This window comes from Caretta caretta, chromosome 2 (assembly GCF_965140235.1).
Source record: "Caretta caretta isolate rCarCar2 chromosome 2, rCarCar1.hap1, whole genome shotgun sequence".
NCBI classification, from domain to species: domain Eukaryota; kingdom Metazoa; phylum Chordata; order Testudines; family Cheloniidae; genus Caretta; species Caretta caretta.
The window spans coordinates 617,573-642,981 of record NC_134207.1 but is presented as its reverse complement, the minus strand read 5'-3'; the positions used below and the strand labels follow the sequence as shown (position 1 = coordinate 642,981).

The window sequence follows — 25,409 nt, the reverse complement described above, 5'->3', positions numbered from 1 at the left end:
GAGCAAGGCTACATGTGCAGACCAGTGGACACTGCTTGCAAGAATTCTCTGATTCCAGGTGCGTGGAGCACATAAGCACCAACATTTGAATATATATAGGGACTACACATCTTGAAGACCCTCCAGTTACTTAAGTAACTTTCTCTTCTGCAGAGCTTGAATAATTTTTGTGACTCTTGTCTGCACCCTCTCCAATTTTTCAAAATCTTTTTTTTAAAATGTACACACCAGAACTGGACACAGTATTCCAGTACTGGTCTTACTAACACTGTACTGTGAGGGGAAATCGTCTACCACTCCTACTAACTACTCTCCCTATTTATACGAAGGGCCTGTGTTATACAGGAGGTCAGGCTAGATGAGTTAATTTTCAATTCTGGCCTTAAAATCTATTAATCTATACATCCCAAGGATTGCATTAGATCGTTTTGCCAATTGTATTGCACTGGGAGCTCATGTTGATCTTGCTTCACTAGTTCACTGATGATTGTGAAGCACTTCAGTACTACAAAGCTGAATGTCATAGAAAAGCCCGTGAGGAAATTTATAATTTTTAGAGCACGGTTTGAGTGCAGTAAATAAAAATGGAGGCCACACAATGAACAACAGGGATAAAACAACATTTTGAATATTTGTTCATTCAGGGACCACAATCCATCTTGTGTATTGAATGAGGCAAGGTCCTGTGAGAAATATAGTATGTGATCATGTAATTATATGTTGTATCATAATATATACACCCAATGGGCCCAAGTTAAGATTCCATGGGCAACTTTACTAATGGCATCTCTTAACTTTAGAGTGCTTGAATTTGCAACTGTTAGAGACACAAGGTGGGTGAGGTAATAGCTTTTATTGGACCGACTTCTGTTAGTGAAACCATTAGGTTATTTTAATGTAATGGGTGGGTGTATTGTACACAGCGCTGCCAACTCCCACAACTTAGGCTGGGGCTGGAGCCCATGTGAGAACGATGACACAAGAAGCTTCAACACTTTCACAAATTTCAGCTCTGACTGGGGCAGAACCACCTCCTGGGGAAGAGCAGCCAGTCAGAGCTGCTGCAGGAAGGGAGGAAGCAGAAAGACTCCACCAGGACTGGGCAGCTCTACTCCCCTTCTCCTCCTATGAGCAATGGGACAGCTCCTCTGCTTCTCCTCCCTGTTCCCCCACTGCAAAACCGGGACTGGGACAGGGGCTGTATGTGTATGTTTGGATGGGATGGGTATGAACCCATAGAGCTATAGCAGGAGCAGAAGCGAGGCTAGCTGTGGGAAGAACTGAGTTGATTGGTGGGCTTTGGGGTCAACAAGTGGCTGTGGAGGCAAAAACTCCTGGAGCAGGAACCAATATCACTGTAATAAATTTGGGAGTATTGGCAACGCATTGACCCACATATGGTGGGAGCAGCAAATAGCGGTGGGAGTTCAACAATCCAAGAGTAAAACGAGTATTTTTTTAAATCTTATGATGTTTTGTGGTTGGACTCATGATTTTTGAGCCTTTGGGGCTGGCCATCCTATATATTCAAATAAATATAAAGCTCAGGGCCTACAGGTGATCAGGAGTAAGGTTGTGAAGTTTCTTCCTTTTTCAAAATGGTGGCTGTCTCCCATTGTTCTTAACAGGACTGATGCTGGGTTGCCACTGCTTAAAGTAGGAACAATTTCACCACAGATTATTAGGTGACAGGGAGGCTGGCAGTGCCCATCATTCCCCATGAGGCTGAAGCCAGGTGCCCTCAGGTTGCCCCTTGCCGGCAGGGAAGCACAGAGAATAGGAGACACAGTGCAGTTGAGTGTAAACTTTGGTCTGGACTTAAGTTATATTGGCATAGCTACCTCAGTCGGAGTGTGCAAAAACACGTGCAGCAACATTGCCATGCCAACAAACCAAGCCCCAGTGCGCTATCCCAATGGAAGAGAGCTTCCGCTGGAATAGCGGGGAGGCGGTGTTCTTCTAGCGACAGAAAAACTCCTTCTGCATCTACACACTGGGGCTGCGTTAGCACAGGCTCCCACGACTCATGTGGTATTTTTCTTTTACAAAATTGTTTTTACCCAGGTATGTTTGGCCTTTTTCAAAAATGGCCCAATCTCCCTTTGCTTTGAATCACAAAGTGCCCTCAGTCAATATGACTGTGATAATCTTCCGTTTCCCTTGATACACAAAGATACCCACTAGGCTGCTCCTAGTACAGATGGCCACCATGTATCTCCCCTTGTTTCCACAAGGGTTGGAATCAGGCTGCCAGCAGGAAAGATGGCTACTTCCCATGCCCTATACAGTTGTTGGGGACACTGGGGCATGGCCACTAGGTAACTCGAGGGGATGGAAGACCACGAGTGTCGATGAAGCCCCCTCGCACTAGGCCCAGGTGTCCTTGGCCCCCCCTCCCGCCTGGAGGCACTCGGAGCAGCTCTGCGTACTAGGCCCAAGTGTCCTTGGGCCCCCCCGCCCGGAGGTGCACACAGCAGTTATGCTGAGAATCTGCAACAGTATGCTGCGGAGTCAGACTGCCTGAAACTAAGCAAGGCCACACAGGGCAGATATGGAAGAACAATGCTGAATAAAGCAGCTTTATGTATGGTTTAAGAAATGATACAGAGAACAAGGGAACTAGCTGGGAACTGGATTGGCTGGCTATATGGATACTTGGGGCAGTTTACTATTGGATAAGTATGCTGAAGAAAGGATGTATAAAAGCCTGTGTAACTTCCTGCTCTGTTGTACAGGATTTGAGATTCAAATCTCCCTGTACCTTTTTGAAGCTTCAAATAAACTTTTCTGCTTCTCCACCCCGTTGTGATTATTGGGTGTAGCACGCCGGGTAGCGAACCTACTCAAGCTGTTGTTCAGCCTCTCGGCACTGGGTGCCGGCAACACAGTAGAACCTCAAAGATACGAACAGCAGAGTTACAGACTTACCGGTCAACCTGACACCATGTGGAACTGGAAGTCCTCAATCAGGCAGCAGTGCAGCCCCGGAGGGAAAAAAAAAAAAGGAAATACTGTCCTGCCCGAGGCTCAGGGCTCCAGCAATGGGGGCTTGGGACTTCTGACCCTTGGGAGCACTGGGGCTCAGGGCTTTAGGCCGAGGGGGATGCTGGGTGTGGTGCTCCAGCCCCGCGGCTCTGTTCTTTGCTTCAGCCTGCTTGGGGGTGCTGGGGTTCAGGGCTTTAGCTACAAGTGGAGCCCGTTTCAGCCCCAGTACCCCCCCCCCCCCGTAGCTAAAGCCCCGAGCCTTGGCTCCACCCACCTGGGGCTCAAACCGAGAAGAGGGCCAGGGGGAGCCCTAGTTCCCGTACCACCTCTGGGGCTAGAGCCCTGGTGCCCACCGCGAGGGGAGCCCCAGCGCTCCCCTCGGGTCTCAAGGGCTGAGCCCTGATGCTCTTGCTGGGCACAAGCCCCGACCCCTCCCCCCGCAGCCCCAAGCCCCCATATGGCCGAAGTCCACAACCTCTTGTTCAGACTTACGGAACATTTCAGAGTTATGGGCAACCTCCATTCCTGAGGTGTCCGTAACGCTGAGGTTCTTCTGGGATTTCAAAACGGCAGAGGAAGCTGGCAGTGCTGGAGACTGATGGGGACCAGTGGCGAGCAGGAAGGAGACCTGTGGGGGGAGGGACTACATGTGGGGCTATGTGAGGGAGGCAGTCAGGGGAGGGAGTGGGTGGAGGAAAGGAGGTTCTGTGGAGGGAGGGAGATGGTGGAGGGAAGAATGGGGACGAGGTGAGAGGGTCTGGGTGTGGGGGAGAAAGAGGGAGACGGGGGAGGATGTGTGTGTAGAGGAGCAGCAGACAATGGGAGAGGGTCTATAGGCGGCAGGAGGGAGATTGGGGGGGGTCTGTGGGGTGGGAAGTAGAAAGTTGGGGGCAGGAAGGGTCTGTGGCAGAGGCAGGAGGGAGACGGCAGTGGGTGGGAAAGGGAGGGTCTGTGGGGGGGTGGTAGGGAGACAGTGGGGGTGGAGGGTCTGTGTTAGGGGGAGCACAAGTGAGATGGGGAGAGGGTCTGTGGGGGGCAGGAGGGAGATGGGGAGGGGAATGTGTGTGGGAGGGAGATGGAGGGGTGTGTGTGGGAGGGAGAGAGTGGGAAATCTTCCTGGGGGGGAGGGAGGGAGGGACACAGTGGTGGGAGGGTAGGGCCTCAGGGGCAGGAGGGAGATGGCAGGGGTAGAGATTCTGTGTGTAGGGGAGGGACTGGGTGGGGGAAAGAAGGGTCTGTGGAGGGAGGGAGATGATGGGGGAAGTCTGTGGGGGAGGGTGAGAGGGAGATGGGAAAATGTGGGGGGTGCGGGAAGGGTTGGGGGGTAGGAGGGAAATGGAGAGTGTGTGTGGGAGGATGAGAGAGAGACAGTGTGGAATCTGTGGGAGAGAGGGAGGGACATGGTGGTGGGAGGGTAGAGCCGGGGGGGGGCAGGACAGAGCTGGTGGGGGTAGATTCTGTGTGTAGGGGAGGGAGAGGGGGAGGGACTGGTTGGGGGAAAGGAGGGTCTGTGGGGGGAGGGAGACGATGGGGGGAGTCTGTGGGGGAGGGAGGGATATAGTGACAGATGGGAGGGTCTGTGGAGGGGATGGAGGGAGATGGGAAAATGTGGGGGTGCGGGAAGGGTCTGGGGGGTAGGAGGGAGATGGGGAGTTTGCGGGGGTGGGAGAGAGACAGTGGGGAATCTTTGTGGGAGAGAGGGAGGGACATGGTGGGGGGATGGAGGAAGATGGCAGGGGGGGATGGTGGGGGAAAGGAGGGTCCGTGGAGGGAGTGAGACTGTGGGGGGAGGGGAGAGTGTGAGGGAGATGGTGGGGGGAGAGTCTGGGGGAGTGGCAGGGAGATGGTCAGGGGAGGGTCTGTGGGGGAAGGGTCTGGGGAGGTGGTAGGGAGGTGGTGGGAGGATGTTTTGGGGGGGGGATCTGTGGAGGGATGGAGGTGGCAGGGGGAATCTGTGGGTGGGGTGGGAGGGAAGAATGTAAGGGAGAAGGCGGGAGGAGGGTCAGTGGGGAAGAGCCGACTGGGGGAAAGGGGGGCAGGGAGGTGGCAGGGGGAGGGTTGGTGGGGAGGGGCCGGCTGGGAGAAAGGAGGGTTTGTGGGGGCGGGAGGGTAAGGGAGTGTCTGGGGGGGGGTGGGAGGGAGGTGGAGGGTCTGGGGGGAGGGACGGTTGGTGGGAGGTGGCGGGGGGGAGGGAGTGTCTGGGGGGGCGGGAGGGGAAGGGAGGGAGTGTCTGGGAGGGCAGGAGGGGAAGGGAGGAAGGTGGCGGGGCAGGGTCGCTGGGCAGGGAGGGTTGGGGGGAGGGAGGGGAGGGGAGGGTCGGGAAGAGGGAGGTGGTGGGGAAGGGACACTCGGGGGGGCGGGAGGAAGGGTCGGTGGGAGGTGGCGGGAGGAGGGGAGGGACCGGCGGCTGCAGACGGGCTGGGGGCTCGTAGCTGGGGGCGGGCGGGGTTCCCGCTTTCAGGGGTGACATTTGCGCCCCCCCACGGGGCCGGTTCAGCGTCCTCCCACCGGGCCACGAATATCGCGCAGCATGCTGGGAGCCGTAGTTCCGGGAGGGGCGGGGGAGCCCGCGACGCATGCTGGGAGCCGTAGTTCCGGGAGGGGCGGGGAGCCCGCGGGGCATGCTGGGAACCGTAGATCCGGGTGGGGCGGGGCGGCCGCGGGGCATGCTGGGAACCGTAGTTCCGGGTGGGGCGGAGGGCCCGCGACGCATGCTGGGAGCCGTAGTTCCGGTAGGGGCGGGGAGCCCGCGGGGCATGCTGGGAGCCGTAGTTCCGGGAGGGGCGGGGAGCCCGCGGGCATGCTGGGAACCGTAGATCCGGGCGGGGCGGCCGCGGGGCATGCTGGGAACCGTAGTTCCGGGTGGGGCGGAGGGCCCGCGACGCATGCTGGGAGCCGTAGTTCCAGATGACCGGACTCGGACTCCCAGGACCCATCACGGGGGCGGAGCGGCTGCGGCCTGAGGAGCCGGCGGGGCCCGAGCGCTGCAGCGACCCGGGCTGGAGTCGGAACCGCCGCGGCCTGAGTCTGAGGGAACCAGGCCCAACGTGGCGGCCATGCGGAGCTCGCGCCTCCCCGGCCACTGAGACCCGGGGCCGCCCAGGAGGAGCCGGAGCCGGAGCGTCGGGACCCTTCCCCGGCCCGGCCCGGCCCGGCCCTTCCTCCTCCCAGAGCCGCCCCTCAGCGCCCCCGGCCCCGAGCCGCCCCTCCCCCCCCGACTTGCCCCTCAGCGGCTCCCGCCCCGCGCCGCCGCCCCCCCCTCAACGCTCTCCCCCCCCCCCCCGCCCTGCTCCTCAGCGGCTCCCGCCCCGGCCCCGAGCCGCCCTGCTCCTCAGCGGCTCCCGCCCCGGCCCCGAGCCGCCCCCCCTCAGCGGCCCCGGCCCCGAGCCGCCCCCCCCCCCCGCCCTGCTCCTCAGCGGCCCCGGCCCCGAGCCGCCCCCCCCCCCCGCCCTGCTCCTCAGCGGCCCCGGCCCCGAGCCGCCCCCCCCCCCCCGCCCTGCTCCTCAGCGGCCCCGGCCCCGAGCCGCCCCCCCCCCCCCCGCCCTGCTCCTCAGCGGCCCCGGCCCCGAGCCGCCCCCCCCCCCCCGCCCTGCTCCTCAGCGGCCCCGGCCCCGAGCCGCCCTGCTCCTCAGCGGCCCCGGCCCCGAGCCGCCCCCCCCCCCCCCGCCCTGCTCCTCAGCGGCCCCGGCCCCGAGCCGCCCCCCCCCCCGCCCTGCTCCTCAGCGGCTCCCGCCCCGGCCCCGAGCCGCCCCCCCCCCCCCCCCCACCCCCGCCTTGCCCCTCAGCGGCTCCCGCCCCGGCCCCGAGCCGCCCCCCCTCAGAGGCTCCGCCCCCCCCACCTGCCCCTCAGCGGCTCCCGCCCCGCCCCGCCCCGGCGCGGCCGCCCCGGCCCGCTCCCCTGTGCCGGCCGGAGGCGCGCGGCCGCCCCGGCAGGATGCTGCGCTGCATGCCGCCGCTGTGGCGCTGTAACCGGCACGTGGAGGCGCTGGACCGGCGGCACTGCTCGCTGCAGGCCGTGCCCGAGGAGATCTACCGCTACAGCCGCTCGCTGGAGGAGCTGCTGCTGGACGCCAACCAGCTGCGGGAGCTGCCCAAGGTCGGCGCCCGCTGGGTGGGGCGGGAGCCCGTGTCGGGGGCGGGCCCGGCCCGCACGGAGCTGGGGGTCGCGGGGCCGCGGGCCTGGGGCCGGCTGGAGGCGCGGGGCCAGGGTGGGAAGGGTGGGGCGGGCGGCGAGCCGTCGGGGGAGGGGCACTGGGGGGCGCTGGAGCCCTGGGGTTGGGGCAGGGGCGCCGGTGATGGGGAGCACTGGAAAGGGGGAAGCGCGTGTGCCGTTGTGGGGCTGGGTGAAAGAGGAGCGCTTGGCTGGCCAGCAGAGCGGGGAACCGGGCAAGGCAGCAGGAATAGCAAGGTGGTACTGGTAATGGGGGGAAGGGATATTGTAGTAGCCGTGGGGTTGCCTACAGGTAACAGGGAGGCTCTGGAAGGCATCGATGGACTCTAAGTAGAAGGAATTGGAGTATGGGGGCAGGGAATAAGGAGCTGGAGGGGTTGTAGTTAATCCATCTTTATTTCCCTGTAGAAATTTTCCTGAAAAAACCCAGCCCATTCAAATGTTGGGGTCAGTGGGAAAGGCTCTTGGTCTGGTTCAAACTTCTGCCTTCTCTTGCGGCTGAGACTGCTTTGAACAGGCTTGACCCGTCACCCGTTCAGTTTCCGCAACTTCATCTTTAGGGTTGGTGCGGGGATGGAGGGCACTTGGTAAAAGTCTGAATAAATATACCTCACTTCCTCCTAGCACCTTTTCCATTTCACCTGCTCTTATTACCTACTCCTTGGAGAATCTCACCATGTGTAAATCCAGATTTCCTCTGTGGCGGCTGGACTGGGCTCTAGCAGCTTGCAAGGATAGATTTGATTTGTGTGTTGGGAGCATTTGTCCCTCCTGGTGGTGCTGTCCTATCCTGGGGACTCGCTACCAGAGCTCTTTCTGATGGCTCTTCTGCTTGTCTACACTTACAGCAACCAGCAGCATAGCTGCACTTGGTCTGGTGCTGCTGTAGCGCTTAGTGAAGATGCTACCTAGGCTGACCCGGAGAGCTTCTCCCGTTTGCATAGTTAATCCACCTCCATGAGAGGTGGTAGCTATGTTGCTGGGGGAAGCCCTTCCTTTGACAGAGCGCTGTTTACACAGGGGTTAGGTCCGTAAAATTACGTCGCTCAGGGGGGTGGATTTTCTACCCCTGACCGACGTAGTTATACTGACATAAGATCAAGCCTTAGTTTGAAATGTTAAGTTCTATGTGGCCTGATAACTTTAGTCCCCTGAATCTTTTTAGGGTTTTATAATTGCCCTGTGCCCATCACCATAGTGCCTGAGTTCCAGGAAAGGAAGCACTCTGTTTCCCACGGACACCTGCACTTTTTAGCCTTTGTAGGATGACTTCTGCAGGACTGTCAGTATATACAGCAGGGGAACAAATAGCAGGTCCCTGTACTTAGGGGCTTAGTTTGCAAGCACAGCAGGTCAGATTCTTGCATTAGAGTTGTGAGGGGCTCTTAGATCATTTAATCCAGTCTCTGTGACCAGTTCATGGCGGGTGAATGCAATACTGAATGACGTGAGCATAGTCTAGCAAGAAAGTTTTGTTACAGGGCAGGGAGAGAGCTTGGTCAACAGAGATTCAGAGGCTCTTCCATGCGTAGGGAGAGTCATAAAAGAAGGCATTGAGTCTAGAGTGGGTGGGTGAAGGAGTTGATGGGGAGAGGTCAGAAGAAACTTGGGTGGAGCAGAGAGAGCGGGACTGTGGAGGAGGGTGGAATTGCGTAGGATTGAAAGTAATAGAGAAGTTACAGGGTAGCTGCATCTTGGAGGGGTAGTGATGGGAGATGTGAGGATGGGAGGCTGCACTAGCAGGTGGGAGATGATGGAAGCCTGGGCAGGCAGGCTAGTTACATGGAGAGAAGGAAAGAGCTGGGACAAGGAACCAAGCTTGACAACAGACGTGTAAGGATGACTGCCATGCTGAGTGACTGAGGAGGAGGAGAGCTGGCAGTGGGAGACATAGGGCTGACATGGGTAGTGTCTGACTTGGGAAATCATCCAAATTAAACATGGCAGCTGAGGTCTCACCATGGACCATGGATTGCAGCTGATCCAAAGAGCTCTCGTTGCTGGCTCCTAGTGTGGAGGAGGGAAGTTAGGATGATGCTTGTGGGTGCACTGGCAAGCTCTGTCTGCTTTGCATAGATTTCTTCCTGCTCTGGCTCCCTGCTGTTTGCATCAGTAGCAGGGCCCTTTCCTGGTAGGTGGGAGTTGTTGATTGTAGAGTTCCCTCCTGCTTCACTGCAGTTGGCCTGGGGCAGGAGGTACCTCCTTTGTCCACGGGCTGGGCTCCTGCAGCTCTGAGCCCAGCTGTGTGAAACCCAAAGCCAGACGGGGCCTCTGCTGGGCTAATTAAGATCAGCTTTTATTTTGCTGGGACCTGGGTGGAGGCTTCTGGGTTTTTATTTACTTCTGTGGAGGAGTAAAGCTGCTCCTTCTAATCTCTCAACACTAACTCAGCCCCTCCCTGGTATGGAGGGAGACAGCCAGCAAAGATTAATCAATGGCTTCAGCTCTTCCCCTCCTGCCTCTTGTACTGCCTTGTTGCACTCTGCTTCCCTTTGGAAAGGAGGGTTGGCAATGAGCAGGTCCCCTTGGTCTTTGTGTGGAATTCTCTGCATCTCAGGCCTTGTCTAAACACACAAGTGGCAGTAATTTAACAAATTCAGCTTAGAAACTGCTTTTGTTTGATTGGTGCTTGAATGTGTTAGGAATCAGTTTAGTTAAATTGGCACAACCTTTGTATTTCAACATAGCCTGTGTTTCTCTAAGTTAGGTGTAGCTGGGGCAGCTGCTGCTGTAGTGGTCCTGTCTGAGGCTGAGCAGCTGGTTTCCTAACTCAACTCATCCCTTCCCCTCTGCCACAGCTTTCCCTTTTGTCAAATCCTGGACAGTAGTGACTCTGACGAAGATTTCAGGGATAACAGTGAACAAGCAACTCCACTGTGCTCCCCCTGTGATCCTGGGGTAGAAAAAGCTAATATGATCCTTGGATATATAAACAGGGGAGTAGGAGTGGGGTGGTGATTTTAAATCTCAATACAGTATTGTTGAAACCAATATTGGAATACTGTGTCCAGTTCTGGTGTCCACATTTTAAAAAAGGAAGTTGAAAAATTGGAGAAAAGACACACACATGAGTTGAGGGCTGACGAAAATGCCTTATAGTGAGAGACTGAAAGAGCTCAATCTATTATAGGTTTCAGAGTAACAGCCGTGTTAGTCTGTATTCGCAAAAAGAAAAGGAGTACTTGTGGCACCTTAGAGACTAACCAATTTCTTTGAGCATGAGCTTTCGTGAGCTACAGCTCACTTCATCGGATGCTCTGTGTAGAGAGTTGTCACTTTGGATGGGCTATCACCAGCAGGAGAGTGAATTTGTGTGGGGGGGTGGAGGGTGAGAAAACCTGGATTTGTGCTGGAAATGGCCCAACTTGATGATCACTTTAGATAAGCTATTACCAGCAGGACAGTGGGGTGGGAGGAGGTATTGTTTCATATTCTCTGTGTGTATATAAAGTCTGCTGCAGTTTCCACGGTATGCATCCGATGAAGTGAGCTGTAGCTCACAAAAGCTCATGCTCAAATAAATTGGTTAGTCTCTAAGGTGCCACAAGTACTCCTTTTCTTTCAATCTATTATAGTTTATCAAAAAAAATTTATATGGCTTGATTATAGTGTATAAGAACCTTGAGAGGAGGAAAATGCCAGGTGCTCTTCTATTCAGTGGAGAGAGACATAACAAGAACCAATGACTGCAACTTAAAGCAAGAAAATTCAAATTTAAAGTCTGTGCCTAACAGTGCGGTTAATTAACCATTGCAACAAACTACCAAGTGAAGCTCAACCTATTCAGCTAACAAAGAGCAGGTTAAGGGGTGACTTGATTACAGTCTACCTACATGGAGAACCAATATTTAATAGCCCCCTCAGTCTAGCAGAGAAAGGTCTAACATGATCCAATGGCTGGAAGTTGAAGCCAGACAAATTCAGACTGGAAATAAGGTGTAAATTTGTATTGGTGACGGTAACTAACCCATGGAACAATTTACCAAGGGTCATGGTGTATTTTCCATTACTGACAATTTTTAAATCAGGATTGGATGTTTTTTCTAAAAGGCATGCTCTGGAAATTATTTAGGGGAAGTTCTACGGCCTGTGTTATAGAGAGATCAGGCTAGATGATCACAATGACCCCTTCTGGCCTCAGAATTATGGAAGTGGTGAATTCTCCATCTCTTGATGTCTTCATATCAAGACTAGATTATTATAATGATCCTTTATGGCCTTAAACTATATGAAAATGAATATATGAAATGTGGATTGATACCCCCATCTGTGGGGGTTCTGAGGCCAGAGTCAATATCAGTGTGTTGGGCAGTGTACAGACACATGGGATACACCAAGGAGTACTCATTCTAGGACAAAGCACAAATTAGTGTAACAGTAGAGGCGGGCTGGGAGCAGCAGAACCACAAAGCTATGCAGGCTGCTGTGTACTCAGTTACATTGGACTGAATGGCAGAAATCTCTCTCTGCCCAGGGTGGCCTTCATGCTGTGCTTGCCCGTTATCTGGGCCCTGTACAAAGCAAAGAAGGGTGGAGGCAGAGAGATGGGAAAGACTAGTTAGGTTCTGTTCAGTCCTTTTTCAGGGACCAGTTGGGGCTTTTATTGCACCCGCTGAATCTCTCCTCTCAGTAATTTCACTAGCTAACTTCCTGCACCCGCTGAGGTACAGGCAGCCCTGGACCAGCTGCCTGCTACATCTTTATATATTTGAGGATCCCCTTGTCAGCTCCTTAGTGATAGTTATTCTCACAGAATCTCCCTCCTTTACCTGCTAGCCAGACTGTGACTTACTCAGTATCTCAGGGGCTCTAGAAACGGTTGGGTCCCTTCCCCTCTGATTGCTGGACCTACTTCTCTGTGCTTTGTTTATATAATCCCTCCTTACTCCACTTGACTGTAGTAATTCACGCTGCTTTTTGCAGATGTATCTGGCTGTGTCTCCTTGAACCATGACATTGATAAATATAGGGAGCAGCGTAGTGAGAGGTAATGATAGCTGGACCGTCCTATGTGGGGAGGAAGATGAACTAGGTGATCTATGGGCCTTGTCCATCTGTAGATCCTGTGAAGCTTTGTTACCTCTCCCTCTTCCATTTGGCTTCAGGGCATTTTAGCCATGTCTCTGAGCTAGTCCCTTACAATCCACCTTCCTATTCTCTGCGTTCTTCATTTTCAGAGGAATCGTTTGTGCCTAATGGTGTCTGAGGAGCCCCCACTGCTTCCTCCCACTCAGGGGGATTTTAACTCTTCTTCCCAGGGCCCCCATGAGATTTCTTCATTCCCCCAAATTTGCTTCGCTGCATTCTAATGCCTTGTGTTACTGCACTCTCTGAATGCCGCACTCCTTGTTGTGCTAAGTTCAGGCTGCGTGGGGTCATTGACTCCCAACTATCCTGTCATTCTCACATTCTCAGCCCATTTCTTCCTTTCAGAGGTAGATCTTATTTGGTATTTGTATTGTGGTGCCTCGCAAAGGCCCCCCATGAGGAATGGCACCTCGTGGTGCTGGGTGCTGCACAAACACATAGGATGACGTGACCTCTGCCCTGAAGAAGCTGTAATCCAATTGCAAACAAGATGCACCAAGTGTGTGTGTGAGTAGCTATTGCATAACTTGAGGGTTCTCAGTCACTGACAGTTGTTTTGGTATAGTTCAAGCAAATAATTGCGTATTCGTGACTGCTCAGCTGGCCTGTTGTTAATGGCTGATTCCTTGTAGGAGTCCTGGCAGAAGTAGATTTGGAGAGGATTTGGAAGGAGGGAGTAGTAGCCTGATGGATCAGTGCAGGAAGGGCCTTCCATACATAAGGATGGCATGGAAGAAAGCATGAGGATATTTGTGAGAGCAGTTGACACATGGACCTTCGTGGCTGGCATCATTGAGGGGAAGGGTGTGTGTGATAGAGCAGGTTTCAGAGTAGCAGCCGTGTTAGTCTGTATCCGCAAAAAGAACAGGAGGACTTGTGGCACCTTAGAGACTAACAAATTTATTCGAGCATAAGCTTTCGTGAGCTACAGCTATATCTCTCTGTGATAGAGCAGATAAGCAACAAGAAGCGGAGATCTGGATATTTCTTGGACTTTTTTGTAAATTTTTGCTTTGTCAGCTGTGGTCCACCCTCTGCTATGATCTAGACCAGTGGTTCCCACATTTGTTCCCCCGCTTGTGCAGGAAAAGTCCCTGGCGGGCCGGGCCAGTTTGTTTACCTGCTTTGTCTGCAGGTTCGGCCGCGCGGTTCGCTGCTTCAGGCCAATGGGAGCCGCTGGAAGCAGTGCGTGATCGGCCGAACCTGCGGACACGGCAGGTAGGTAAACCGGTCCGCCCAGGGCTTTCCCTGCACAAGTGGCGGAACAAGTTTAGGAACCACTGATCTAGACTCATCTCTCAAGCTAAGCAGGTTCAGGCCTGGGCAGTACTTGGATGGGAGATCTCCAGCGAATGTTCAGGGTGCCAGGGTGGATTTGATTTAAATCACTAGTCAGGAAGACTCGATTTAATCATGGAATGCATAAAAGTGCATTCTTATTGGTTGTTATAACCTTAATACATACTCTTCGCAACTCAGAGATAGATGAGACCCAAATTGGGTCTCTCTTACGGACTGCTGCCATTCTAGGTTTTCCCTTCTAGGGGAAATAGTATGGTAGGTCTCAAATCAATGAAGTCTACACTCAGAAAGACCTCAAGACTTCTGGAATATGCTGCTCAAACAGCTTCACTTTTGTTTCTACTGCCTGTCCCTCCCTTCTCACATTTATCTCCAGATTTCTTCTCCTTGTCCAGATCTATTCCGCCCCCAACAATCTTCTATTCATTGAACTTTTTGAAACTTTGCACTTTTAGAGAGAGGTAAGGGATTGACTCTGTGTACACAAATTTGCAGAGGGACAATAGGGTTGAGGTCTGTTATTTCTCACCTCTTTATTTATTTATTTAAAACATTTTTGCTGTTAACAAGCATGTTACCTCTGGAGACACAAATCCACAGTTTGAGAACTGCAAAACTAAGCATCTCTGATGGTATCTTCTAGACTGAACACTGAGTCCCATTGGGTAGATAGAAAAATTAACCTAAATAATCTATACAGAAGCCCCTGGAGCCCCATGAGATCGGGTCCCTCATCCATGAATTATTGGAGCTCACTTTACAACGTTTTTCTTAAAGATTACATGACTATATTGTCTCATACTGTAGAATTAGAATTTATAATCCCTATTCCATGATGAGATACATTATAGCTCAAAGATATCTTGATTAAACTATCCTTAGATAGGTTTCTCCTCAAAAATCCAATTTAAATAAAAAAATCAGGTTGTTTTTTTTTTTTAAATCATTGATTTTTATCCACCCTGCAGGGTGCAGCAGCAGCAAGAAATGGCGGTGCCTCAGCTGGTACTCTTCCCTCTGAGTCCGTGACAGACCCGTGCCCCAGTGTGGTGCTCTAGGGGTGCTGTGCTCCATGGAGTGGCAGTAGGGGCTGTCTTTACTCAGTGCTGACCGTAATGCCCCAGCGTGGCGCTAGGGGGTACTGTGCTGCTGATGCTACTGTCTCTCACATGAGATTTAAATTGAGGCCCTGAGCAGTTGTGGTCAGTAACAATCCCACAGTACTTTGCAGGAGTGAAGTGTTAGCCCTGGTGTCCTGGCCAAATTTTAGCTCAGCTTTTCTTCTCACAACCTAAATTCCCTTGAACTTTAATCTGGACCTGGGAATCCACTTTGCTTCTGCTCTAAACTCTTGTGTAATGTTGCAGTTAGCTGTGAAACAGCTGCTGCATTCCACCCCAGAGGGGGGCTAAATTCCCAGTTTCCTGCTGAGGTGCCTGTGAAGAATCAGCTGGAGAGCCTCGGGCTCCGAGACTGCTTGCTTCATGTCTTAGCTGGAATGTTTTCCTGGCATTTAAGTATTTTCATGTATTTGAAACACATTCCTTAGGGTCTGATATGTGGGGTTAAATAGCAGGAAATCCGGCTGATCTGCATTACAGGGGGCTATGTCACTGCTGCCAAGGAGCAGTCAGCCCACAGGTGTATGGGTACTCCTCTGCTCTCAGCCCATGTGCACATACCCCTCCCATTGGTTTTGGGGTTTTGTACTCTGGTGTGTGTGCGTGCTTGGAGCCTAGTCTGCTTTTGTCTTGGTCCGTGTGCTGCAGCGCTGGTGAGTGTGTCCTACCTTTGCTCTCCTCATTGCAGCCCTAGGTTCTGGTGAGTGCTGCTGTGCATGTGGTTTTGTTGCTGCAGAGTATCATCCGTTTCTGCTCAGGGCTCTGTCACTGAGCTACTGCCTTTGTTACCAGTTTAGTTGTCCTCTCGCTGGCCTAGCATCTCCCCCACCCTGGATCTGCACCCCCTTGTGCGGGGATCTTGTTATCTAAGCAAGACTGGTTGGGTCTGATTAATGTTATGATGGGGGCGGACCTCCAAGGGACATCAGATACTACAGGGATTGGGGTGGGGAGCTGACTAGGGGATGCTCTGCCATCTGATTCATACGAACAGCCATACTGGGTCAGACCAAAGGTCCATCTAGCCCAGCATTCTGTCTTCTGACAGTGGCCAACGCCAGGTGCCCCAGAGGAAATGAACTCAGAACTGACCCCATGCGCCAATCCTGTGCTAGGGGTGCTGTGATGCTGGAGAAGTCTTTCAAATGGGACTTAAAACTGACATTGTGATCTCTCATAGTTATTCATGGTCCTTTGGGCTTTGTCACAGGAGTAGGTGTGCTAACTAACCCCATTGTCTTGACAAAATCTCAGTTTGGGTAATTCCATCCTACTTCTGAATTCCCTCTGCCATTTCAATTAGATATTCCCTCTGCCCTTTCACTCTTCTAAACTGTTTTGTAGTGTTACTGTGTAGCTGTTAAGCAGCTGCTGTATCCCAACAACAGAGGATGCGACATTTTGGCACCAGGTGAGAGATCCCTGTCTGAACAGCTGCTGTTCAGAGGGAGTTGCATTTCATAGATTATAAAGCCAGGACGGACCACTGTGATACTCTAATCTGACCTCTTGCATAACACAGACCATAGAACTTCACCAAAATCATTCTTGGTTGAACTAGAGCATATTTTGTAGGAAAACATTCAATCAATCTTGATTTAAAAATGCTGATGATGGAGAATCCATCACAACCCTTGGTAAGTTGCCCCAATGGTTAATTACCCTCACTATTAGAAATTTACGTCTTATTTCCACTCTGACTTTGTCTCAGTTCCACTTCTAGCCATTGCTAGACTGAAGGGTCCAATATCAAATATTTGTTCTCCATGTAGGTACTTATAGACTGTGATCAAGGTGCTCTTTAACCTTCTCTTTGTTATGCTAAATAGATTGAATTCCGTGAGTCTCTCACTATAAAGCCTGTTTTTCTAATCCTTTAATCATTCTTGTGGCTCTTCTCTGGCCCCTCTCTACTTACTCAAGAACATCCTTCTTGAAAGGTGGACACTAGAGCTGGACACAATATTCCGGCAGCGGTCTCACTGGTGCCAAATACAGAGGTGTAATACAACCTCTCTACTCCTACTTGAGATCCCTGTGTTATGCGTTCCAGAATTGCATTAGCATTTTCAGTGCCAGGTGATCCTATGTGTTACACCTGCCTTCTCGAGGGTTGAATTTAATGGCTGGAAAACCTGTGCAATACTCTGACAGGCAGCCCTAGAGCAGGGCAAAGCATCCCCATCTCTCCCACTGTAGCAGGAGGGGCTGGGCTAAGATAAACCACAGCAGTGGGTGAAAGTGAAGGGGTACTGGCTTGGGAGTGCACTTTGTTTGGGATTCCTCTCTCAATGCCGGGATGTGTGTGTGTGTATGTGTATGTGTATTGGCATTTGAAGTAGTGTGGTGCTTAGGCTCGACTCTCCCTGATCATTAGTTTGTGTCGGCAGGAGGATGGGTCACTGCTAGAAGCTGGACTGTTACTTTGCATCTGATGAAGTGGGTTTTAGCCCACGATAGCTTGTGCCCAAATAAATTTATTAGTCTCTAAGGTGCCACAAAGACTCCTTGTTGTTTTTGCTGATAGAGACTAACATGGCTACCACTCTGAAATTTGTTGAGGCAGATTATGTAGCCTGCAGGGACTGGCTGGCTGACTGAGTCCCAAACGTTCTAGGGTCCTCCTTGACTTCATGGTCTGAGTGTGCAAGGAGCTGGCTCTGAGCACGGTTGCTTGGAGGGGAGAAATGGGCAGGACAGGGAGAACCTTTTAGGGATGATCTGATCTTGTGTGTGCTTTACAGTGTCTGCTCCCAGCCCTGCTGGGTGTCACCAATGCAGCCTGCCTTCCCCAAGCAAGAGGATTCCACCTACGTAGTCCAGAAAGAGACAGTTCCTACTGTCTGCTTCCTCTGTCGATGTGGCATCATGCTTGGCCCCGTAGTCCCACAGGCTGGGAAGGCAGAAGTGCAGGTTTTGCAGTACTGTTGACTTGGCCACGGGGCACATCCAGCAGATTTTATGCTGTGTGTTTGAGGCAAACTTGCAACATACAAAGGTCCACATCTACACAGAAATAGAGGAGTGGACAATAATCTCTGTGAGCTCCTTGAGGAGGAGCCACTTGTGTGACATCTTACTGCCAAGCACCCGGCTGTTGTCTGAGCCTCCCCCTTCACTTCAGTGACAAATATACAGTTCTGCTACGTTGCTCCTATGAGCTCTGTGCAGCCAGCCTGGTCCGGCCCAGTGATGGTGCGGGGCACTGGGTGCTCTCTCTTGGAGCACTGTGTAGCCAGTAGAAGAAGAGTACTTGTGGCACCTTAGAGACTAACCAATTTATATAAATTGGTTAGTCTCTAAGGTGCCACAAGTACTCCTTTTCTTTTTGCGAATACAGACTAACACGGCTGTTACTCTGAAACCTGTGTAGCCAGTCCGGCCCAGTAATTGGTTGGGGAGCTGAGCTCTGTTCTGGCTCATGAATAGCAATGCAGCAGAACTGTTAATTATGTTCTAGCTACAGGATCTAATCCTGCCCTTAGTTACGGGTGTGTTGTCATGCTGAAGTCAGTGGAGCTTCATTGGCAGAGCTTGGCCTGAAGATTCTCCTAAGGCTGATGAGCTGTAAACAGGACAGAGTCTGCCTTGTTATTCTGATCCCAGGCAGGGGAGAGGTTTGCAGAACTGGGATCTGGAAAAACAGTGCCTGTTGATTTGGTTTCTGAGAGAGCCCAGATGTTGTGTACTGCTGAGCAGAGCCCGATATACCTCTGGGCCTCGTTCACAGTGCAGCCTTTGGGTCACATTGAGATGATGAAGTATTATTTAATACGAAAGGGGGGAGAGAACCAAGAGCTTCTTTGTGGCTGGTGGAGCCCGGGAGTCTCCTCACTCTGAAGGGCAGAGCTCAGTCGACTTTGACAGTAGCTCTTTGAACCCCTTGGGCCTGGCACTATTCTCCTGTAAGTTGTAAAGAACTTGTTTACAATGCAGGTCATACACAGGTCTCTAGCGGTCATACTGGTTATCTCCTACACATTCCACCTCCGTATCTCAGAGGTTGCCCCATATAGAGAGCTCCATCTTAATCATGGCTTCTGCAAAAAGAAAAGGAGTACTTGTGGCACCTTAGAGACTAACCAATTTATTTGAGCATGAGCTTTCGGGAGCTACAGCTCACTTCATCAGATGCATACCGTGGAAACTGCAGCAGACTTTATATATACACACAGAGAATATGAAACAATACCTCCTCCCACCCCACTGTCCTGCTGGTAATAGCTTATCTAAAGTGATCATCAGGTGGGCCATTTCCAGCACAAATCCAGGTTTTCTCACCCTCCACCCCCCCACACAAAATAGCACCAGCAGGAGAGTGAATTTGTGTGGAGGGGTGGAGGGTGAGAAAACCTGGATTTGTGCTGGAAATGGCCCACCTGATGATCACTTTAGATAAGCTATTACCAGCAGGACAGTGGGGTGGGAGGAGGTATTGTTTCATATTCTCTGTGTGTATATATAAAGTCTGCTGCAGTTTCCACGGTATGCATCTGATGAAGTGAGCTGTAGCTCACGAAAGCTCATGCTCAAATAAATTGGTTAGTCTCTAAGGTGCCACAAGTACTCCTTTTCTTTTTGCGAATACAGACTAACACGGCTGTTACTCTGAAACATGGCTTCTGCAGCTGCTCTGGCTCAGGGAGTCTTTGAAATGCTGTGAGGCAGCAGAATGTCTCCCTTGCTGCTCTGCTCCAGTTGGGAGTCCCCTCTCATGGGGGTTCAAGGATGAAGCATGCCATGGGTTTGACTCCAAACCCACTTAACTCAGGAGGCAAATGTCACCCCAAGCTGATGGCACTTGACATGCCTCCCCACATGGTCCCCGCTGTCTGCTAGGAGGGGTCCGGGCTGTGAAACCTGTTTCCCTGGAGCTCTCTGTGTTGCAGAACAATGAGCATCATTCTCCCATGCAGAATTGGAAAGGGGACTGGGGATTCCTCGTGCCCTTCCCCTCCCGGCCTAGGGATGGCTCTCCAATGAAGTGAGCTGTAGCTCACAAAAGCTTATGCTCAAATAAATTTGTTAGTCTCTAAGGTGCCACAAGTCCTCCTATTCTTTTTGCGAATACAGACTAACATGGCTGCTACTCGGAAATCTCTCTTCACTGTGTGCAGGTAGAAGGGGGTGGGGACTGTCAATTAGATGAAAGTGGAGGGATAAAAGCAGTGGGCTGCTGAACCCTTGAGTGTTAGGGAACAAAGTCCCCTCTGAGCTGGGGGGCTCTCTCCCTGGATGAGGCTGCTGTACCCAATGAGGGGGCTGGACTGGTTACTGAAGTTTGAAATGGGCAAATTCAGTAGCGCATATGAGGGTCAGACACCATATGGTAACCTCCCAAATCACAGATCTGTAACCTGGGATAGGGACCCATTCTGTTCCCGTGTTTCCGGAAGCGATCAGACAGGGGAGGCGGAAGGGCAGCTAGTGCTATAGCCTCGGACAGAACAGGCCTCCTTCAGCCTCATCTGCAGTGTTTTTGAGAACTGGTTCAAAAAAGGAAGAATCATGAAGCCGAACTGGGAAGACACTCATATTCTCCCCACTCTCTTCCAGAGAGAGAGAGAGTTCTAGGGACCTGTAACTCAGTGGTCAAAGTCCTCCGCATCCTCCCTCTCCTTGGCTATACGTGAATAAGTTACATTCAGATCCAAGGGATGGGGGAGGGCACAGCAAGGACTGGCTTAGAGTCCTGTTACTATGTGATTTGAGGAAGGGCACTCAGCTCTGGCCATGCCATCCTGGCTCTGTGGCTCCAGTTTTCTGTTGCCCCATTGGCTGTCAGACTGACCCCCAGCAGTTTGTAACCATTTAGCTCTGTATCCTCGCTTCCCCCCAACCCTTGCCATACTGCATCACACCAATGAGTCGAGCTAGCACTGTATCCTTCCCCCTCCTCCTGCTGTCCCACGTCAGACCAATGGACCTACCTCTAATGTGCCTCTTGCTGGGAACCAGCAAGTGCTGGCATAGTCACACACTGGTGGACTCATTTAGGGACTGTCCCTTTGTGGTGAAGGGACTGCCCGCTGTGCTGTCTGTGGCTGACTGTTCTGGTGCTTAATCCTATCTGGAGAATGGCTGGCTTTTCAGGGCCTGCCCTGGGGATTTTGTTGTTGCTGGGAAGCTGCTTCATTCATTGTCAGTTCAAAGAGCTAGTCTTATCCTTTTATTCACTGTCCCTTTCTCCTTGTTCATTTTCCACCGGATCTGGTTGAATGAGTGACCAGTGGAGGGGGCTGAGCTGGGTTGGGGGCTCTCTGTGGGAAATGGAGGGTACTGGGGAACACTTTCAAAATTCCAAGCATCCCCTTTTGAGTCTGTGGCTTCCCAGTCTGGCCTCCATCAGATCCTGAGGGCATTGTCCCAAACCCTAGAGCCCAGTTGCTTTTAATCCTAAGGGCTTTACTGACATTAATGCAGGTAGCCAGAGGGGCAGGGTTGGGGAATTATAGAAAGCAAGTAAGTCAGGAAGCCTGAGTAACAAAGGGCCGATGTGGGCACCCTCCCCACAGACTGAGTGTGAGAGGGGAGCTCTGAAGTGGCTCTGTGGATGAAAGGGTGCCTGTGGGTAGAAGTTGAGATGGCCCTGGTGGTCTTTGTGACTCAGTTGTTCCTCTGATGCACGTTGGCCTTGGCCTTTGTCAGCCCTGGAGGTGCCTGAGCATCTAGCTTTGGTGATGCTGCTAGGGGCTCCCAGGCTCCTTTGCAGCTTGTTTTTGGCTCACTGGGCACCTATGATAGCCTTACTCCCTGAGGAGGATATTTACAAACTCATCAAGCCCCTTATGTGTGGCTGGAACCTGCTGCCTGAGTCCGAGGTTGGCTGAAAGTGTCTGTGTGTGTGATAGCAGGAGGACAGCTGGCTCCCTGTCCCTCCCTAATAGGCTGTTACATGCCTAGAGCCCTCCGTCCCTCCCTCCCCACTCTATTGGGAATGGGGTGTCAGTTACTCTAACATGGTATGTGACAACAGGAGGCTGGTCATGGCTCCAACCCACAGGGAGCTGGGGATCTCTCTTGCTCCCCGCAGACCCTTCAGTGAGACCACCTGTGATAAAGGTCTGACACAGGAGAGAGCTGGGGGCCACGCAACTTGGGGTTAGCAAAGGCTAAGGTCCTATAGCAGGAGTCAGTATCCACTCCTTTCAGGGGTTGCTTTTACAGCTTCCTGATGCAAATAATCGAATACTGTTAGCCAAAGCTTGAGCTGGAGACTCACCCAACCCATGATTAAAGTGCAAACGGAGCAAGGCTTTGCCATACACCTAAAGCATATGCTGGCATAGCTATGTCAATCAGAGGTGTGAAAAACCCACAACCCCTAGCCACGGAGCTATGCTGACCAAACCCCTGGTGTACATGCTACAATGCCAAGGGACGAGAACTTCTGTGGGCGTAGCTAATCTCATTCAGGGAGATGGCGTTCCTGTATTGGCAGTAGTCCTTTTGTTAGCATTTGCTGCACCTGTGCTCAGGGCTACGCTGCCATAGGTTGTGTAGTGTAGACATAGCCTTAGACCAGGGGTGGGCAAACTACAGCCTGCTGGCTGGATCTGGCCCCTCAGAGCTTTGGATCCGGCCCGCGGGATTGCCACCCCCGTGGTGCCGCACGCTGCTCCTGGAAGCGGCCGACACCACGTCCCTGTGATGCCTGGGGGAGGGGACAGGGGAACCGTGGCCAATGGGAGCTTTGGGGGAGATACCCACAGATGAGGGCAGTGCGCGGAGCTCTCTGTCCCCGCCTTCCCCAGGGGCTGCAGGGACGTGGTGCTGGCTGCTTCCGGGAGTGGCGTGGGGCCAGGGCAGGCAGGGAGCCTGTCTTAGCCCTGCTGCGTGCTGTTGCCACCCCAGAACTGCTCCAGGTAAGTGGCTTTGGGCCGGAGTCCGAACTGCAATCCCCTGCCACACCTCTCCTGAGCCCTCAACCCCCTGCCCTGAGCGCCCAGCCGCACCCCTCCTGCACCTCAACCCCCTACCCTGAGTCCCCTGCTGCACTCCGCACCCTTCCACACCCCAATCCCCTGCCCTTAGCCCCCTCGTATACTTTGGACCCCTCCGCGCCCCAACCCCTTGCCCTGAGCCCCTTTCTGCACACCACACCCCCTCCCACACCCCGCACTTCCTTCTGCACCCCTGCCCCAGCCCTACATTCATCGCCTACGTGCAATTTCCCCACCCAGTTGTGGCCCTTGGGCCAAAAAGTTTGCCCACCCCTGCCTTAGATTGTGAGCTCTGTGGGGCAGAAACTGTCTTTTGGTTTGTGCAGTACTTAGCGCTACTGGGCTCTGATCCATCACTGGGCTCCCTGTGTGCTATTGCACTAAACAGTAGGGATAGGATTGAGGTCAGGGTACTGGATATCTGTCAGTAATCAGAAAAGGAGGACTTGTGGCACCTTAGAGACTAACCAATTTATTTTAGTATAGGCTTTCATGAGCTACAGCTCACGAAAGCTTATGCTCAAATAAATTGGTTAGTCTCTAAGGTGCCACAAGTACTGGAGGATGCTGTGGATTTTACCCTCAGCAAGTTTGCAGATGACACTAAACCGGGAGGAGAGGTAGATACGCTGGAGGGGAGGGATAGGATACAGAGGGACCTAGACAAATTAGAGGTTTGGGCCAAAAGAAATCTGATGAGGTTCAACAAGGACAAGTGCAGAGTCCTGCACTTATGATGGAAGAATCCCATACACCGCTACAGACCAGGGACCGAATGGCTAGACAGCAGTTCTGCAGAAAAGGACCTAGGGGTTACAGTGGATGAGAAGCTGGATAGGAGTCAACAGTGTGCCCTTGTTGCCAAGAAGGCCAATGGCATTTTGGGCTGTATAAGTAGGGGCATTGCCAACAGATCGAGGGATGTGATCGTTCCCCTCTATTCGACATTGGTGAGGCCTCACCTGGAGTACTGTGTCCAGTTTTGGGCCCCACACTACAAGAAGGATGTGGAAAAATTGGAAAGAGTCCAGCGGAGGGCAACAAAAATGATTAGGGGAGTGGAACACATGAGTTATGAGGAGAGGCTGAGGGAACTGGGATTGTTTAGTCTGCAGAAGAGAAGACTGAGGGGGGATTTGATAGCTGCTTTCAGCTACCTGAAAGGGGGTTCCAAAGACGATGGATCTAGACTGTTCTCAGTGGTAGCAGATGACAGAACGAGGAGTAATGGTCTCAAGTTGCAGTGTGGGAGGTTTAGGTTGGATATTTGGAAAAGCTTTTTCATTAGGAGGGTGGTGAAGCACTGGAATGCGTTACCTAGGGTGTCGGTGGTGGAATCTCCTTCCATAGAGGTTTCTAAGGTCAGGCTTGACAAAGCCCTGGCTGGGATGATTTAGTTGGGGATTGGTCCTGCTTTGAGCAGGGGGTTGGACTAGATGACCTCCTGAGGTCCCTTCCAACCCTGATAGTCTATGATTCTATGTCTTCTGTTCCTCTCATTGTACTGATCCTCAGGTGTCATGAGGTGTGACACTGATGCTGCTGATACAGCTGTTTCCTTGGCAGGTGGCCTGCCGCATTCTAGTTTGAATCTAACATTCTTTCTACTTGCAATGGGGTGGAGGGTAATTGCTTGGCATTCTTGTCCTGGCATTTCTTCTGTTCTAGTTTCCTAGTGTTTAGCTTTTTTTAATGTTGTCAGTGTCAATTGTATCTGGCTCTGGAAGCTTGTTAGATGTTGTCACCAAGGTTTTTGTTCTTTTGACAATGAGGTGTATTGTGATACTCAAACAATACTAAAGATTGCTCCCTTGACACTCATGACCAAACTGAATGCATTCGATGAAGTGAGCTGTAGCTCACGAAAGCTTATGCTCAAATAAATTGATTAGTCTCTAAGGTGCCACAAGTACTCCTTTTCTTTTCATGACCAAACTGTGCTTTATAGTGTGTGGTAAGGAGCAGTGTGATTTGCAATAGCTCAATTTCAGAACAGCTTAAATGACTTAAATCTAAAAAATCTGCACTAACCTTGGACCGGTGACAGTCAGAAATCTCTCATATAGATTCAGTGGCTCTTTTGTATTGTTTCCTGTGTTTGTTTGGATGCACGCACACACAAAAACTTTGACCTCAGCATTCGTATCTAGTTAGAATAGGGCATCTCATGCTCTGTTTCCCATATCGGTACTCAGATGGCTATGGTGAATTGGGTTTAGCATGTAACATTATTACTGTAGTACCTAGGAGCCCCAGTCACGGACCAGAACCCCGTTGAGTTAGGTGCTGTACAAACAAAGGAAAACACAGTCCCTGACCCAAAAAGCTTACAGACTATATAAGACAAGAGACAATGGCCAGGGGAGTACAAGGAAATGGTGAGTCAGTATCAGTCAACATAGCAGGCTGTGATCTTGGGGCTGTATTATAGAGGCCTCACAGCAAAGGACAGTTTCAAGGAGGGTTTTGAAGGAGAACATAAGAAGGGCCCTACTGGGTCAGACCAAAAGTCCATCTAGCCCAGTATCCTGTCTCCTGACCGTGGCCTATGCTAGGTGCTTCAGAGGGAATAAACAGGATGGGTAGTCATCAAGTGATCCATCTCTTGTCGCCCATTTCCAGCTTCTGGCAAACAGAGGCTAGGGACACCGTCCCTGCCCATCCTGGCTAATGGCCATTGATGGACCTATCCGCCATGAATTTATCTACTTCTTTTTTGAAGGAGGATAATTTAGTTTTGTGGATGTTTAGATGGAACTTCTTCCAAGTGTGAGTGTCAGCATGGGAGAAAGCACAAAG

General features: G+C 52.1%; 1 protein-coding gene across 38 annotated transcripts in view; it reads left to right on the top strand.

Moving 5' to 3' along the window:
- The first annotated feature begins 5,681 nt into the window (after nt 1-5,681).
- SCRIB (scribble planar cell polarity protein) overlaps nt 5,682-25,409 on the top strand; it is a 248,262-nt gene continuing 228,534 nt past the window's right edge. For 16 of the 38 annotated variants that reach the window (XM_048837016.2, XM_048837011.2, XM_048837014.2 and 13 more), the window contains exon 1: nt 6,868-7,081. In XM_048837016.2, coding sequence (XP_048692973.2) covers nt 6,920-7,081 — 162 coding nt within the window. In that variant the 5' untranslated portion in view covers nt 6,868-6,919. Of the gene's footprint in view, nt 5,718-6,866; nt 7,082-25,409 lie in introns of those variants that run through there. The other 22 variants (XM_048837042.2, XM_048837038.2, XM_048837034.2 and 19 more) reach the window with 3 other exon arrangements.